The following is a 14,177-nucleotide window of genomic DNA, read 5'->3' as shown; positions in this document are numbered from 1 at the left end:
TTGTTGATAGATTTTCTTTCTTTTTGCAACAGTCTTTCATGTGTTGGAAAGTTTCTTTTCTTGTCTGTCCCCAAGTTTTCTCTCTTCTTAGGCTTACTTCAAGCTTGCCTCTTTAATTTTTTTCTGGCTACTATGATTACTCTGTTTTGAACTAAGGAGCTCTTGGCTTATCAACATTTATCAGCCATTTAGATCCTGGCTATCAGCACTGATTACTTCACTGTCTGCTTTCCTGGGATATTTCCCTTTGTACCATCTGTGCTCAGTGCTGCTGTGATCCAGGTGCTATAACTGTGATATACTGATAGGTTTGACTTGGAATTGTAATGAGTAACTCATTCACAAGCACTGCTTACACACTGGTAGTTGAATATTTGGGATTTCTGCAAGTAAACTGGTCCTTCAGCACCTGTACATTACCTGAACAGGCAGAACTATAACTTCTAACAAGAAGGAAATGTCTGAGAGTGTTTCCCCCTGAGCTGGTTATTTCCCTCTTTTTATTCAGGTTAAAGAACTGAACCATTATTTAGAAGCTGAGAAGTCGTGTAGGACAGACTTGGAGATGTATGTGGCTGTTCTCAACACACAAAAATCAGTCCTGCAAGAGGATGCAGAGAAGTTGAGGAAGGAGCTGCATGAAGGTACCCACCTAACAACAGTCCTTTGACTCTCTTCCACTGAGGATGCAAAACCCAGCGGAGCTGTGAATTCTTTTATAATTTCTTACTTTAACTTGATTAAAAGAAATTGGGAGAGAGAAGCAGGACTTTTAAATGTGAAAGGCCATAAAATGTTTGAGAAGAATTGAATGTGGAATTCCCTTATGTCAGAAAAACAGCAGAGTCATTATTTCCCTCAAGGCTTATTGTTGAATATCTGCTAAGTTCTTTAAGCTTGCAAGCTTCATTCTTGCTGAAGTGATTTTAGGTATGTGTTGTATTTGTGCATAATTATGAGCATTATTTCCATAATGTATAGACCTGGCTCCCTGAGGTGTTGCAGTGCTGAGTGTGGAAATATCCCTGTAGGGCACCACAGCCCAGGGTCACTGCAGAGGAGTGGAAACCAGAACCTGCTGCTGAAATAAATAGGGATGTAGAAGACAGTTTTCTGAACCCACCACTAAAAAAAACCCCAAAACTGTTAGAATTCATTAATGAAGTTGAGGCTTTAGTCTTCTCACTGGGAAATCTTGAACTGTCAGTAATATATCCCTAATCACAAGCCAAGTTTGGAAATTAAGAAAATGGTATTTGAAATAAGACATTATTAACCTAAATAGTTGTTGAACAAAGCCTGACTGTTCTTGATTAGACCAATAATTACTTTTATTCCTGAAAATGCTTCTATTTGGAAAAGATATTTAAACACTTGTGGTTCAGAAGAATTTTTTCTCTGCTTGCATAGTTTGCCATCTCCTAGAGCAAGAGAGGCAGCAGCACAACCAGCTGAAACACACATGGCAGAAAGCCAATGACCAGTTCCTGGAGTCCCAGAGGCTGCTGATGAGGGACATGCAGAGGATGGAAATTGTGCTCACCTCAGAGCAGCTCCGGCAGGTGGAAGAGCTGAAAAAAAAGGATCAGGTTACCTGCTGCTTTCTCTTTTTGCTTTTATTTTTTTGTAATGCTGTAGGTTTACTGTGGTGTAACAGGCGTGGAAATCACATGTTGGGTGAAAATGTGGTAATAGCTCAAAAAAAGAGAACTAACAGTTCTAACTGAAATCTCCCCTTTGAGTGACAGCTGGCAGTTATAACAGATCCCATTTGGACAAGTATTTTACTAGTGCTATATATAAGAACTCTAATATTGCCAATATTTAAATGAAAATGTAAAAATACCCAGAAATTAATCTTGGAGGAAGAAATAGTCATCTATGATGCAAAATGTCTGGGTTAAGGATGTCAGCAAGTTTCGCTTCTTTCTAGGTTTTTTCAGCCTTCCAGTACATATCCTAGACATAAATTAAGACTTTCATTTTAAATTAACTTACACAAGTGATTGTACATACTTATGACTTAGTGATCTATTAGGGTTTTTTCTTGATTCCTTATATTCCATCATTTAGTGATCAAGGCACTTCCTATTTCACTTTTTTTTCATGTTCATGCCTGTGTAATGGCTATGAATGAGTCTTTTAGGGATAGATATGTTATATATTTATAGTCTGTACCATAGCCAGTGTACCAGCTAGTTTTGTTACTTGTTCATCTTTATAATTAGGATTTTAAACTAGGTAATATGCTTTTTGAATAAAATCATTCTAGAACATCAATCAGCCACTAAATGTGCAAAGTTCTCACTTCAGTCAGTTTGGGTGCCTCGTGAAATGAACACTGTATTTATTAACTAAAAGAATATTTATGTGAAAACCACTGGGTTTTAACCAAAATAATCTTTTTCAGTAGCTTAGTTTATCATGAAAGCTGATGTCATGACTATTATGGCAAAACTGAATCCCATTTTCTTTGTATGCTCTATTGACCACTGATTTTTAGGAAGAAGATGATCAGCAGAGGCTTAGCAAGAGAAAGGAAGAGAAGCAAAAAGATTCAGATGATGAAACAAAGGCTTCATGTTCTCTGGCCCCTGAAGAAACCCTTACCCAGCTCTCCAATGAAGAGGTAAAACAATTTAATCTTCACTTGTACTTGGGCATTCCTCAGGGTGTTCATTGCAAATACAAATGCAGAGTTACAGCCCTCTATTCTCTGTAGCTTCTAATCTTATTAGGCAATAAAAAAATCCTCAGAGTTGCAGTTGAATCTATAAATCCTAATTAAGATTGGAAGACAATAGTGCACCATCCTGAGAGGTGCCATTAAAAATGGTAATTTACATTTTGCATTCTGGAGGTTAACTGCTGGTAGGTTCTCCTGGGATTTCTAAGCACGTTCTAACACACCTAAATGTTCAGGATTAAGCCAATTATATCTGAACATTCAGCAAGAGTGTTGCAGCTACTTTGCTAACCAAATTGTTGAATTCTGTACTTATCATTTCTCAGGGTCCATTTTGGTTTTGTGAGTCAAATGAAGGAAAAATTAATAAAAACCCACAAAGTTTTTGTGCTATAGGAGCTTATTTAACCTTCAAGAGACTTGGGAGTTTTCAGAGTGAGCCAGTGTTTTGCTGGTTTTTTATAATTTTTGAAGGGAAAAAAAGTACGTACTTTATTATATGTATTCTGAAGTAATTCCTTTACTTTTATAAATTATTTATAACAGTTCAGAATGCGGAAAGATGTTCAGAATTTTGAGATCTAAAGGTAGCTGAGATCTAGTTCTACCCTTTAGCCTACAGCCACTTTCTGTTTCAAATACTGTTTGTATCTTCCATGTCCAGATATGCAAATGAGGCACATTGGTGAGGAGCAAAAAATTTATCTTCTGATGTTTTCTTAAATCTCAGTTCATAGCATATTCTTTAGTCCATCATTCACAGCACTTATTTGCTTCTAAGATTTATACATAATGGAAAATTTATATTTTGAGAAGGCGCATAACTTTCAGAGTGGTTTGGGTTTCTATATATATGTTTGGTTTTGTTATTTATTACCTTTTTAGCTGTTTAGAATATGTTTTATATGTTGTAATCAGTCATATTCATCAGTTCTTACAACTTGTTATAATTTGTTATAGCTTCTAAGATCCTCTCTCTTGTGCAGTTTGCAATACAAAGAGATGATTTGTTAATATTGTTTTGGTTATCACAGCACAGCTGTAGCCTGAAAATGCAGTTTTATGTAAGTCTGCATTCTCTTGACTTTTTTATGATGAACTTGTATATATACATGCAAATATAAATATTACACGTAAAAATGATAAAACAAGGCATTTACAGCAGCCATAAAACACTAGTGCATGATATAAATATATATCTATTATAGGTTATGAGTACTTATATGAAGTGCCAGCAGCCTGCTGGTCTCTGGACCTATTTCAGAAATGATAATTTTTCTCAAGAGCCTGGTTCCAGTGTTACTTCCTTATGTGTCTAATGGCAAAGCAGAAGTGCATAATATTTTGGAAGGTATTTTGAAAGCAGTCATGTGCTTTTTAAATAAAGCATTACTGCTCTCTTTTCAGTGCTACAAAAAACAAAAATAGATCGAGAGGCTCCATGTGCCTGATACACATCACAGGACAATTTGTGTGGCTTTTGGTGCTGCATTCCCCAGGATACCTTTTGGGTCTAAGCCCAGCCTTTTCCCTTTTTTTTATGTACAAATAACATTGTGAAGGAAATATTTTGGTATTTTGTTAGATACTCAAAGCAGAAGAGAAAAATAGAAGTCCAACATATACTTGTTGGTATGGAGGAGACTTTTAAGTATATTTTTCTCTGTTTATTTTTGTGTTAACGCAAAGTGTTTTGTTTTATGAAAAACTTCTGAATTTCCTTTTGGAAGTAAAGTATCTGCCTTCTGGTGTGTAGATTATGGTTGCAGAGGGAATGTTGCTAGTACATCTCTTCAGGGGAAGCATCTTGCCTCAAATATTGGAAGATGGAAGGTGACTGTGTCCTTGCTTGTCTGGCAGGAAGGTAGTCTTACAGAAGCACTCTGTTAACAGAAGACTTTTAAAACTTGTTTTATTTTTTTTTGCATTCTAGCTGGTTCATTTCAGTTCTCTGTGGCCTTAAACTTAGAGAGCAGATGTTCTTGCCAAAGAAATTTAAACCTGCCTTTGCCATGCCTGATAATCAGTGTCCAGCATTCCTCCTGTACCACTAAAATGGAGTAAATATTTGTTTTATTCCTTGATTTTCAATTCCAGGTGCATGTGAATAGCACCCATGGCTCAGTCCATTCCCTGGATGCAGACTTGCTTCTTTCCTCTGGCGAATCCTTCAATAAACCAGACACTGATATGTTTAAAGATGGACTTAGAAGAGCACAGTCTACAGACAGTCTGGGCACATCTGGATCCTTACAGTCCAAAGCTTTAGGGTACAACAACAAAGCAAAATCTGCTGGGAACCTGGATGAGTCAGATTTTGGACCACTTGTTGGAGCAGATTCAGTGTCTGAGAACTTTGATACGGCTTCCCTTGGATCCCTGCAAATGCCGAGCGGGTTCATGTTGACCAAAGATCAGGAAAAAGCAATCAAAGCAATGACACCAGAGCAAGAAGAGACTGCTTCCCTGCTCTCCAGTGTCACCCAGGGGGTGGAAAGTGCTTATGTGTCCCCCAGCGGGTACCGCCTGGTCAGCGAGACAGAGTGGAACCTGCTGCAGAAGGAGGTGAGTCCCCCTGCCCTGCTCCTGCCTCCTGGGCTCTGCCCAGAGCCAGCTGGGAAAGGAAGAGGTCACATCCAGGGCAGATGTTCACTTTCCCCTCTTGGAATGCTTCTGCAGGTGAAACACATCCAGTGGAAGGTATGAGCTGGCCCTGCTCCTGGGACAGGCAGCTTTACTAAACATGAGATGCTTTGGGTTTTGAGGAGGTGGCGGTGGAACTCAGTATTGTCTGAGAGGGGGGAAAAGGTGGGACAATGTCATTCTAAGACACAAAATAGGAAGACATAAACACAGATTCTCCAAGGTGGAAAAGAGGGAGGTTTAATTCTGATTGCAACATTTATAGATTTCCAAAAGTGACAGTGGATTGGAGGGTGAAAGTGCCATCTCTCCAATGGCACTGGACAAACTAACAGTCCATCGAATTTCTCCTCCTCCAGAAAATAATTATTTACATGAAGTCCGTGAGAAAGTTTGTTACAAGAATGTAAACATTAGAAGGCTTAGAAGAACTCAAAAGAACAGGAGAACTTCAGGAGAAAATGGGAAGTTGAGGAGAGAGCATTCTAGTGGAAATGGGGGTGAATAGGAGAGGGCAGAGAGGAGCAGAAGCAGCAGAGCTGGGGGTGCTGCTCTGTGTGCTGGGGTGTTTGCTGAGGGCTGTGCACAGGGGGCACTTTGGAAATGAGCAGCCAAACTATGCCCAAGGCACAAAGTACCACAGAGAGGCTCCAGGAAATTACTGGGGACTTGCATCATCACAAACCCATCTCTGAGAGCAGCAAGCAGCAGATTAGACTAAACTCTGGGCCACTTGCACTGTGGATGATCAAGGAAATTGTTGCTTCTGGGTGTTCTGCCTGTCAGTTTTTCAGCAGCTTTATCTGATGCCAGTTCAAAGCTTGTATTTGGTTTTTGCTGAAAAGTGGAGTATTTGGGGTTTCCTGTGGTTTTTCTTTCAGAGGAAGAGAGGCCAAGGAGCAATACCTTAGGGGGAAGAAAAGGTGGGGGGAGATAGTAATTGATACTGGGTGAAAAGGGAGACAAGATGGGAGTAAAAAAAAATGTATTGAAGGAGAAAAGGCCAGATGAAGGACAGATGAAATTAAGAACTACTGATTTTTTTTTCTCAATTTGTTGAAATTTAACTTAGTGCAAATTTTTGCTTAGGAGGTCTCTCCAAACCTGTTGTAAAGTTGCTTTGCTTTTCTTCTTGTTGTTTTTCTACTGATTTGCTATGTCTGGAGAAATTACAGCATCCTGAGCTCAGAGCTGAGTTAAATCCTTATTCTTCAGTGTTCCCTTGCCCTGTTGACATTTTGGTGACACTTTACTTCAGCCCTGTTTCAGAATCCAGAACAGAAATGCAGCTTCCCACATCTTCTGGAGGCAGGAGCACACACTGGGCTGTGAATGCCTCTTGCTGTGGCTTGGACATGGAGCAGCAAACACAAACACAGATTCAGCTCTAACTTGACCTGTAGCTGAAACTTTGATTAAACTTCCATTTGTCCCCTTGGCCAAAACCATTGCAGTTCCAGCATGACATCAGGTTTACTCTTGGTTTCCCTGCTGCCCTCCCCAACACTGTTACTTTCCTCTCTCCTGTTTGGTTTCTGCTTGTCAGGGGAACACAGCAGTGACTTGATGAACTCTTTGTGTCATGGCTTTTTGTGCCACGGGTGGGACCATGGCAGGAAAAGCTGATATCCCCCAGCTGATTTATCCATCCTTCACTTTTAGAGCAACTCAATCCTGCCATTACATGATTCTGTCTTTTGTCTGCTGTGCTTTGTGGCCACACAGCACCTGAGTGTGTGCAGCATCCCTGCATTCCCTGGAGACCTCCCTGGCTCAGGGCAGGTGCTGACTCTGTGTCCTGCAGGTGCAGAATGCAGGGAACAAGCTGGGCAGGCGCTGTGACATGTGCTCCAATTATGAGAAGCAGTTGCAAGGGATCCAGATCCAGGAGGCTGAGACCAGAGACCAGGTGGGAATTCCCTCATTGCTTTAGCCAGGCTTTTGCAGCTTTTTGAACTACTGAGAGTGCTGTTTTATTCATTGGTTTTAACTGACCAATATCAACATACTGGATAACTTGACATAACTTGATTTATTAATCATGTGTGGTCATGTGCATATTTCTTAGGGATTCACCTTGAAGAACCCCTTTATTTGATGCTGTAAGACCATGTAGTAAAGGTAGTGTTCTATAAAAAGTATTATGCCCATGCTGAAGTCAGTATCTTTAATAATTTATATGTTTAAAATGCTTGTCATGCATTAAATTCTATTATCTTTGATACTGTAAGATCTGTTAACAGAAAAGGACCTCATCCTAGCAGCATAAAATGACTTTCAAGTCTTGGAGGATATTTGTTTCCTGCCATATACCAAAGGACAATTTTCAGATGGGTGTGGAAGGCATGAGTCACATTGTGCTTTGAAATAAGTGATTGAAGTCATTACATGGCCATGGTCCAGTGCAGTTGGATGTCCCATGTTTCCTTAGAGGGATAATCTGTGCTGGAGCCTGTTTCAACAGCAAAGGAACTTCTGGGTTTCATAGGATTTTTGAGGGATTTTATATTGTTGGTTTGAAGAGTGAAGGGGTTCAGAAAATAAATTCTCCCCAAGAGAATGAAAAATGAATTAATTTTGTTGTGACAACACAGGTGAAAAAGCTGCAGGTGATGCTGAGGCAAGCTAATGACCAGCTGGAAAAGACAATGAAAGATAAACAGGAATTGGAGGATTACATGAAACAAAGTGCTGAAGACTCTTCCAATCAGGTACAAGGATTTGGTAATTGAGATCCAGGAATGATGAAATGTTCTTCAAAAGTATGTAACAAGAACTTGTGCTTTGTTAGATAGGGATGGGCTACTGGCTGTAGAGGCAACACAAAGGAGAATTTCTAGGGTTAGTTGTGCTCCGCCTGAGTCTGCCACAGTTTCTAGATAAATCTATTGTGTCTCTAATGTTGTGTTACCCATTTTTTGCCTTAAAATATAATGTCTAATCCTGAACTCCATTACAGAGTGGCAGTAGGAGTTTGAGGAATGTTTGAGTTTTGAAGTGTGTCTGAAATGACCCAAACATGCAGACAGACCCTGTGCTCTGGGCACAGCTGTGTTGCAGAAGAGTGATTCTGTTCCACCACCTGCTCTTATCAAGATTTGACACCCAATTAATGGACTCGTGGTGAAGAATGCAGTAATGAGGAGCTGAGCAGGCCTTAGCAGGGCCAAAATAGGCACTGAACTCCTTTAAAATAATAGCCCACTGGAAAGATTTCTCAGTCTGAGATGTGTGCCTAATTCTTCTGGAACAATGAAGCCAAATATAATGGGTGGTAGTCATAGTTAAAAATAAAAAGAAGGAAAAAAAGAAGTCATCATCTTTGGCCTATTAAAGCTTGGAGTAGTAGGTACATGCTGTGTACCAGACACTGAATTTACTTCACTTGGGCTGGAATTTTGTCTCTTCCATCCTACCCAGCATTTTTTCTTACTAAAGAAACAATCATTAGACAAAGTCCAGCTTAGACAACAGAAATATGTTTATATGTTCTTCTGGCTGTACCAGGGTGCTGTTAATTAAGTAATGATTAATCTTACACTTGTTGTGGAATTACTTGTAGAGTTTTTGAAGGTGCTTTCAGAGAAAGGTACGAAAATTCAAAAAATGCTGAAAACTTAAAAAAAAAGCTCTTCAGTTTCCCTTCAGTGTCTCCAAAGTAGCTTACGTGTAAATTTTATTAGAATTAACTGTTGATTCAGAGTTTGGTAAATAGAACATAAAAATATTGTTGGTGCAGAAACACAACATCTGTCCTTACTGCCTGGAGCTGCTTTCCTGCTTGACTGAGTGAAGAATTAACATCAACTGCAGTGGCTTAGTTTGAAATTTCAAAGTACCTGTTAGTAATGATAACAGGCAAGAGAACTTATTGCTTTTTCTGAATCTGTTCTAGGCTTTATTTCTTATGTGTCTGCTGTGTTTTCTTTCTTTAAGATCTCCTTGCTCATGGCCAAGTGTCAGAAGTCAGAGAATTTCCTCAGCGAGCTGCAGCAGGCATTTCTGCAAGCCAAGAGAAGTGTCCAGGAGCAAATGGTAAGACAGGTTAATTGCAGAGATCCATGAGCAGCCCTGTTTGTGTGACCCTGGGAGCTCAGTGTGTCTGTGAAAGGCTTTGTCTGCCCAGCCAGGCTTGGCTGGAGGGGGCTGAGCATCTTCACTTGCACAGGGGCTGGTGCAGTGAGCTCTGATGGGAAGTGCTGGGGCAGTTTGTGTCATTCTGGGCTGCTCTCTGTGCTCCTGCACATTCAGCAGCAGGAGATCACTGGCCAGCTTCTTTCCCCTTACTCCTTGTCTAATTCCATGTCTCTGTGCTATCTCAACTTCACCTCAAATCTCAAGACAGATTTTCTCAAGACGTTTTTGGGACTCATCACAAGTACTATCATTAATGAATATTTTCTCAGGTTTTAGAGATGAATGATCAGTGTTGTTGCAGGTCAGACTTAAAATAGCAGCCCTAACACCCAGGGAGAGATATGTATGGAAGCTTAATTTTTTAAAACTATTTTTGAGCATCTTGTTGGAATTAAGCCAGAGAATAGGAAGAGGACCTCATGTTTTAGAACTAAGTTTGACTTCCTTAGAGCAATTCATTCCTTTCTACAGAAGGATCAGAATCAAGTTTCTTCTTTTGTCCTCCCTAGCCCAGCATTTGTGGGGGACCAAGAGAATTCATCCTCACTGACCCATTTTTGGGGTCGGGGATTGTGTGTAGCACATCAGGGCATTGCTGGGAGATGCTCTGCATGAGAACATGTCTGGTGGATGTGCAGGAGATCCAGAAAATGTGTTGATCTGAGTCTGCTTCTCCTTCTGCCCCCTGTAGCACAGCTCCTGCATTGCTCAGGTCCCTGGTTCCCCATTTCCATTCCTCTTGGAAAACTCCCCTGGAATTTTTTTTTTTCTTCTGTAATGCAGTCTTCATCCTTTTTCTTTCCATGGGGTCAGCTGTTCTAGTGCTCTCCTGGGAGGACAGTGAGAGGCAGACACCCACCATGGAAAGTTCCAGGGTGAATATTTCAGGTTTTTGGATAACCTGCTCTTACAGCTGAGTGCTGAGGTGCTGTTAATAAACATCCCTGCAGCTCCTGAAAGCACCTGTGTTTCCCCACTCTGCTTCCCTTCCATGAGCTCAGCTAATGGATAAACACAGGAGGAAAGTGGGACACTGAACAAAGCTGTATTTTATTTATCACTGTCTTCCTCCTCTCTGCCTGGACCCTTAAAGTTGCCCTTGCCTTTATCTCTGGTGCACAGGCCAGGCAAGAGGGAGCTGCTGGTGTTGATCCACAGCATCATTTTGTTTCCCTTCTTTAAAAAGAATATCAATTCACCAGACTTCTGAAAGTAGGGGTGGTAAATGGGGAAGAAGAGATCTGAGCATGACCCTGAGTGTGAATTTATGCTTTTCTTTGCATTGTAGGCTGTCCTGACACAGTCAAGGGAGCAGGTTTCAGAAGAGCTGGTGAGACTGCAAAAAGATAATGAAAGTCTTCAAGGAAAACACAGCTTGCATGTGTCCTTACAGCAGGCTGAAGATTTCATTCTACCCGAAGCAACAGAGGTAAAACATTTTTAAATCATTAACACCAACAGTGCTTGTGACTTGATCTCACTGCAGTATTATTCTTTATCAAAAAGCTGTCTCAAACAGCACAGGGAACAGTAATTGGGGTTTTAACCCTGGAAGTCTGTGATGGACAAAGCCAGCCAGTGGTCCCCCTGTGCCATGGCTGCTTCAGGGTGTTGGATGGGTTGTAAACCCAGCTAACTTGGCCTGACAGCTGCTCTGTGGTCAGTGGGTGTGGCTCTGGCCCAGTTCAGCCAGTTTAAGCTGCATTTTCCAACTGGGCACACAGGTGTTCAGTCAGCAGAGCCCCACTGTATTGATTCAGTAATTCAAGTGAAGTCAGTCACTTCTGTCCAGTTAAACCAGTGATAATCCAAAGCCTTGCATAATGATAAGCCTTATCATTCCTTTCATGGCCACTCCTTTCCTTTAAGCCTAAAAGATTTGGTGGGGCTGAAGGGCAGGGGGAGCATCATAAACCCTGGGGATGTTTGCCATGTTTTCATTTCCTGTGGCCCAGCAGACTGTGGCTGTAATTCCCTGCTGGGAGCAGGTCTGGGATGTCAGGACAGACCCTGGGGCAGCAGAGCTTTGTCCCTGTGCAGATTGCCCAGTGCTGGGGGGTGCCCAATGCACATCTCTGCTAATCCTTGATCCAGGAGCTGCGGGAGCTGATCCTCAAGTACCGCGAGGACATCATCAGTGTGAGGACAGCAGCAGATCACCTGGAGGAGAAGCTGAAGGCAGAGATCCTCTTCTTGAAGGAACAGATCCAAGCTGAACAATATTTGAAAGAAAATATAGAAGAAACTCTACAGCTGGAAATAGAGAATTGCAAAGAGGAAATAGGTGAGCAGGGGTGAAACGGCCTCAGGAAAGGAATATAAGGAATTATTAAGGTGCACAAAGAGTTGATTTTTCAGTAGACTTACCTGAATTCTAAATACTGTGTACTTTTGAAAGCAGAGACACCAAAGCTGTGCAGCTGAAAACAAAAGTACAATTATTTGTTTGCTTTTGAGGTACCTTGATGTAACACGATTTTAATTCTCCTTTAAATATTAACAGAAGTAAACAGGGTGTGAACAATTTCCTGTGTTTCTTGCATTTAAGTTTTAATATTTTTGTTTTTCAGCTTCCATTTCCAGTTTAAAAGCTGAACTGGAAAGAATAAAAGCAGAAAAGGAACAGGTAAGAAGCTTTTTCACTGTGGAATTTTTGGGTTTGGTGATGTGGGGTTTTTTAATAAAGAGGTTTTTTTCCTCTTTGCTGTATTGATGTCAGTGTAGGAGTAGGACACATTCATAGTTCTGTTCCTTAAAAGGTGTTTGATCTGTTTTATTAATCTCTAACCTAAACACTTGATTAAGTAATTCCTAACTACTACTAGACTGCCTAGCACTGACCTAAATGTCAAGTTTGGACATTTCTCTCCAGCTCTAGAAGTAAATAAATGGTGAGAAAGTGATGTTATTCAGGTGTTTTCTCTGCCCCTAGAAGTGATTAGTTGGGTGTGTTTCTGAGTCCCCTAAATACCTGAAAGAGACTTCCTTATGGAGGGACTGTGGGAGATGGAAATGTTAAGAAATTTAGTTAATTTTTTTCAATATTATTATGCAGTTGGAAAGCTCTTCACAGGAAAACCTGCAGCAGCTGGAGAGTCTGCAGGAGGCAAAGAATGCTCTAGAAGAACAGCTGAAGAAGGAGACTGCAGCAAAGGTAGCTATGATGTCTGGATGTGAAGTGTATCTGCATCTTTTGTGATGAGCAGCTGTGTCAGAGAATGTGGCACTACCTAAGAATGAAAAAAAGAAGCTTTTGAATGTTGGTAAGAAACTGGCAGGGCAGTAATGTCCTCTGGATGTGGTTAAATCCTCACCCCTGTTTTCACTGGGATTTGTAAAATGGTGGCTCTGAATTGCTGCTGCCCTGACCGTCCTTGGGTTGCCCTCCCAAGTGAAGGCTCAGGAACATTCCTGCCTGTGGAGTGTCCTGATACCAAACCTTGGCTTGGATGCTTTGATGCTTTTGAAGAAATGGTGGGGTTTTTTGTAGTTGCTGTAGGAAGGGGCTCTATACTTCAGCACTCAGGTTATTTAATTGTGATCTGAGCACTCACTCTCTGCCCTCTCTTCTTGTGATTTTGGTTTTTTATGCCTTTTCTCCCAACACTTCTCTGACTAAAGCTCAGGACAGCAAGGCAGTTATATTGCCAGCAGCAAATTACTGCCCTTACCATGAACTTACTGCATAAAACCCAGGACTCTGCCTTTGTATTTTGAGATCCCTGCTCATGGTGCTGTTAAGGGACTTTGGGCTGGCACCTATTAATGGGTATTAGCCCCTGATTTTGTACTATGGGAAACTGAGGTGTGGAAAGACTGGTTTAGTTTGTTGCCAGGGCCCTGTGAATGCTGTGCTGCTTTCCTCTGGTATCACACTTTAATCAGTTTATACAAGCTGCTGATTTTTATTCAGTTCAAGCAAAAGAACCTTTTCCTCCTCAGGCCAACCTTGAGCAGCTGGTGTTTGAAGAGAAGAACAAAGCCCAGAGGTTGCAGACTGAGTTGGATGTCAGTGAGCAAGTGCAGAGAGACTTTGTAAAGCTTTCTCAGACACTTCAGGTAAGAGAGTCCAACCAATGTGTGCTTTACTTCTCCAGAGCTGAGTAAAATAAGAAATAGCAGTTGTGAATTTTCTTGTGTTGGTATTTATGATCTATTTTAGAATTTGTTAGTGTAATAAACTGATTGGGTATTCCTGCTATGATACTGTTATTAAAGCTATTGGGATTCTATTTTGATTTTCAGCCAACTTTCAGTTACTGTACTGAAAGAAACTGTGCAGGGCCAAAGATGATGGCTCTTCCAGACCTGTGTTTTTCCTTGTCCATCTCCTGATGCTTACAGTGTGATACTTTCCTAGCAAATCATTCAGATGCAAATATTTGAGGGCAAAGTGCTTGACCTGAATATGTGAAATGGTTCTTAGTGTTACAGTTACTGTTTTCTGTTTATACATTCTGGAAGTCTTGTCCTTGCTATTGTCTCTGTTGTTATCCTTGTATTTCCTCTACCAAGTGAACCTGTGGTTGCTGTGAGATGCCAAGAGGTGGCTGAGGGGAGGAGTTTTGTCAGGGCTGTCCCTGAGGCTGATCCAGGTTTGTCAGGCTGTTCTCTGCTGCAGTTTGTGTGCGAGGGACTGTCAGTGTCCTGGGGAAGCCAGGCTGCACTGGGCTCACCTGCAGGGTCTGTGTTTCCAGACTTTGTGCCCCCT

General features: G+C 41.1%; 1 protein-coding gene across 3 annotated transcripts in view; it reads left to right on the top strand.

Moving 5' to 3' along the window:
• Positions 1-14,177, top strand: part of RABEP1 (rabaptin, RAB GTPase binding effector protein 1) — a 40,648-nt gene that overhangs the window by 21,412 nt on the left and 5,059 nt on the right. For all 3 annotated transcript variants that reach the window (XM_039720433.1, XM_039720435.1, XM_039720434.1), the window contains exons 6-17: positions 509-644; positions 1,411-1,589; positions 2,504-2,629; positions 4,784-5,251; positions 7,134-7,238; positions 7,924-8,040; positions 9,266-9,364; positions 10,755-10,895; positions 11,561-11,750; positions 12,037-12,092; positions 12,522-12,620; positions 13,409-13,525. In XM_039720433.1, the coding sequence (XP_039576367.1) occupies positions 509-644; positions 1,411-1,589; positions 2,504-2,629; positions 4,784-5,251; positions 7,134-7,238; positions 7,924-8,040; positions 9,266-9,364; positions 10,755-10,895; positions 11,561-11,750; positions 12,037-12,092; positions 12,522-12,620; positions 13,409-13,525 (1,833 nt within the window). The remainder of the gene's footprint in view (positions 1-508; positions 645-1,410; positions 1,590-2,503; positions 2,630-4,783; positions 5,252-7,133; positions 7,239-7,923; positions 8,041-9,265; positions 9,365-10,754; positions 10,896-11,560; positions 11,751-12,036; positions 12,093-12,521; positions 12,621-13,408; positions 13,526-14,177) is intronic.

Source organism: Passer montanus, unplaced genomic scaffold (assembly GCF_014805655.1).
Source record: "Passer montanus isolate IOZ18808 unplaced genomic scaffold, ASM1480565v1 scaffold44, whole genome shotgun sequence".
Classification (NCBI taxonomy): domain Eukaryota; kingdom Metazoa; phylum Chordata; class Aves; order Passeriformes; family Passeridae; genus Passer; species Passer montanus.
This window is presented reverse-complemented; position numbering and strand designations above follow the sequence as displayed.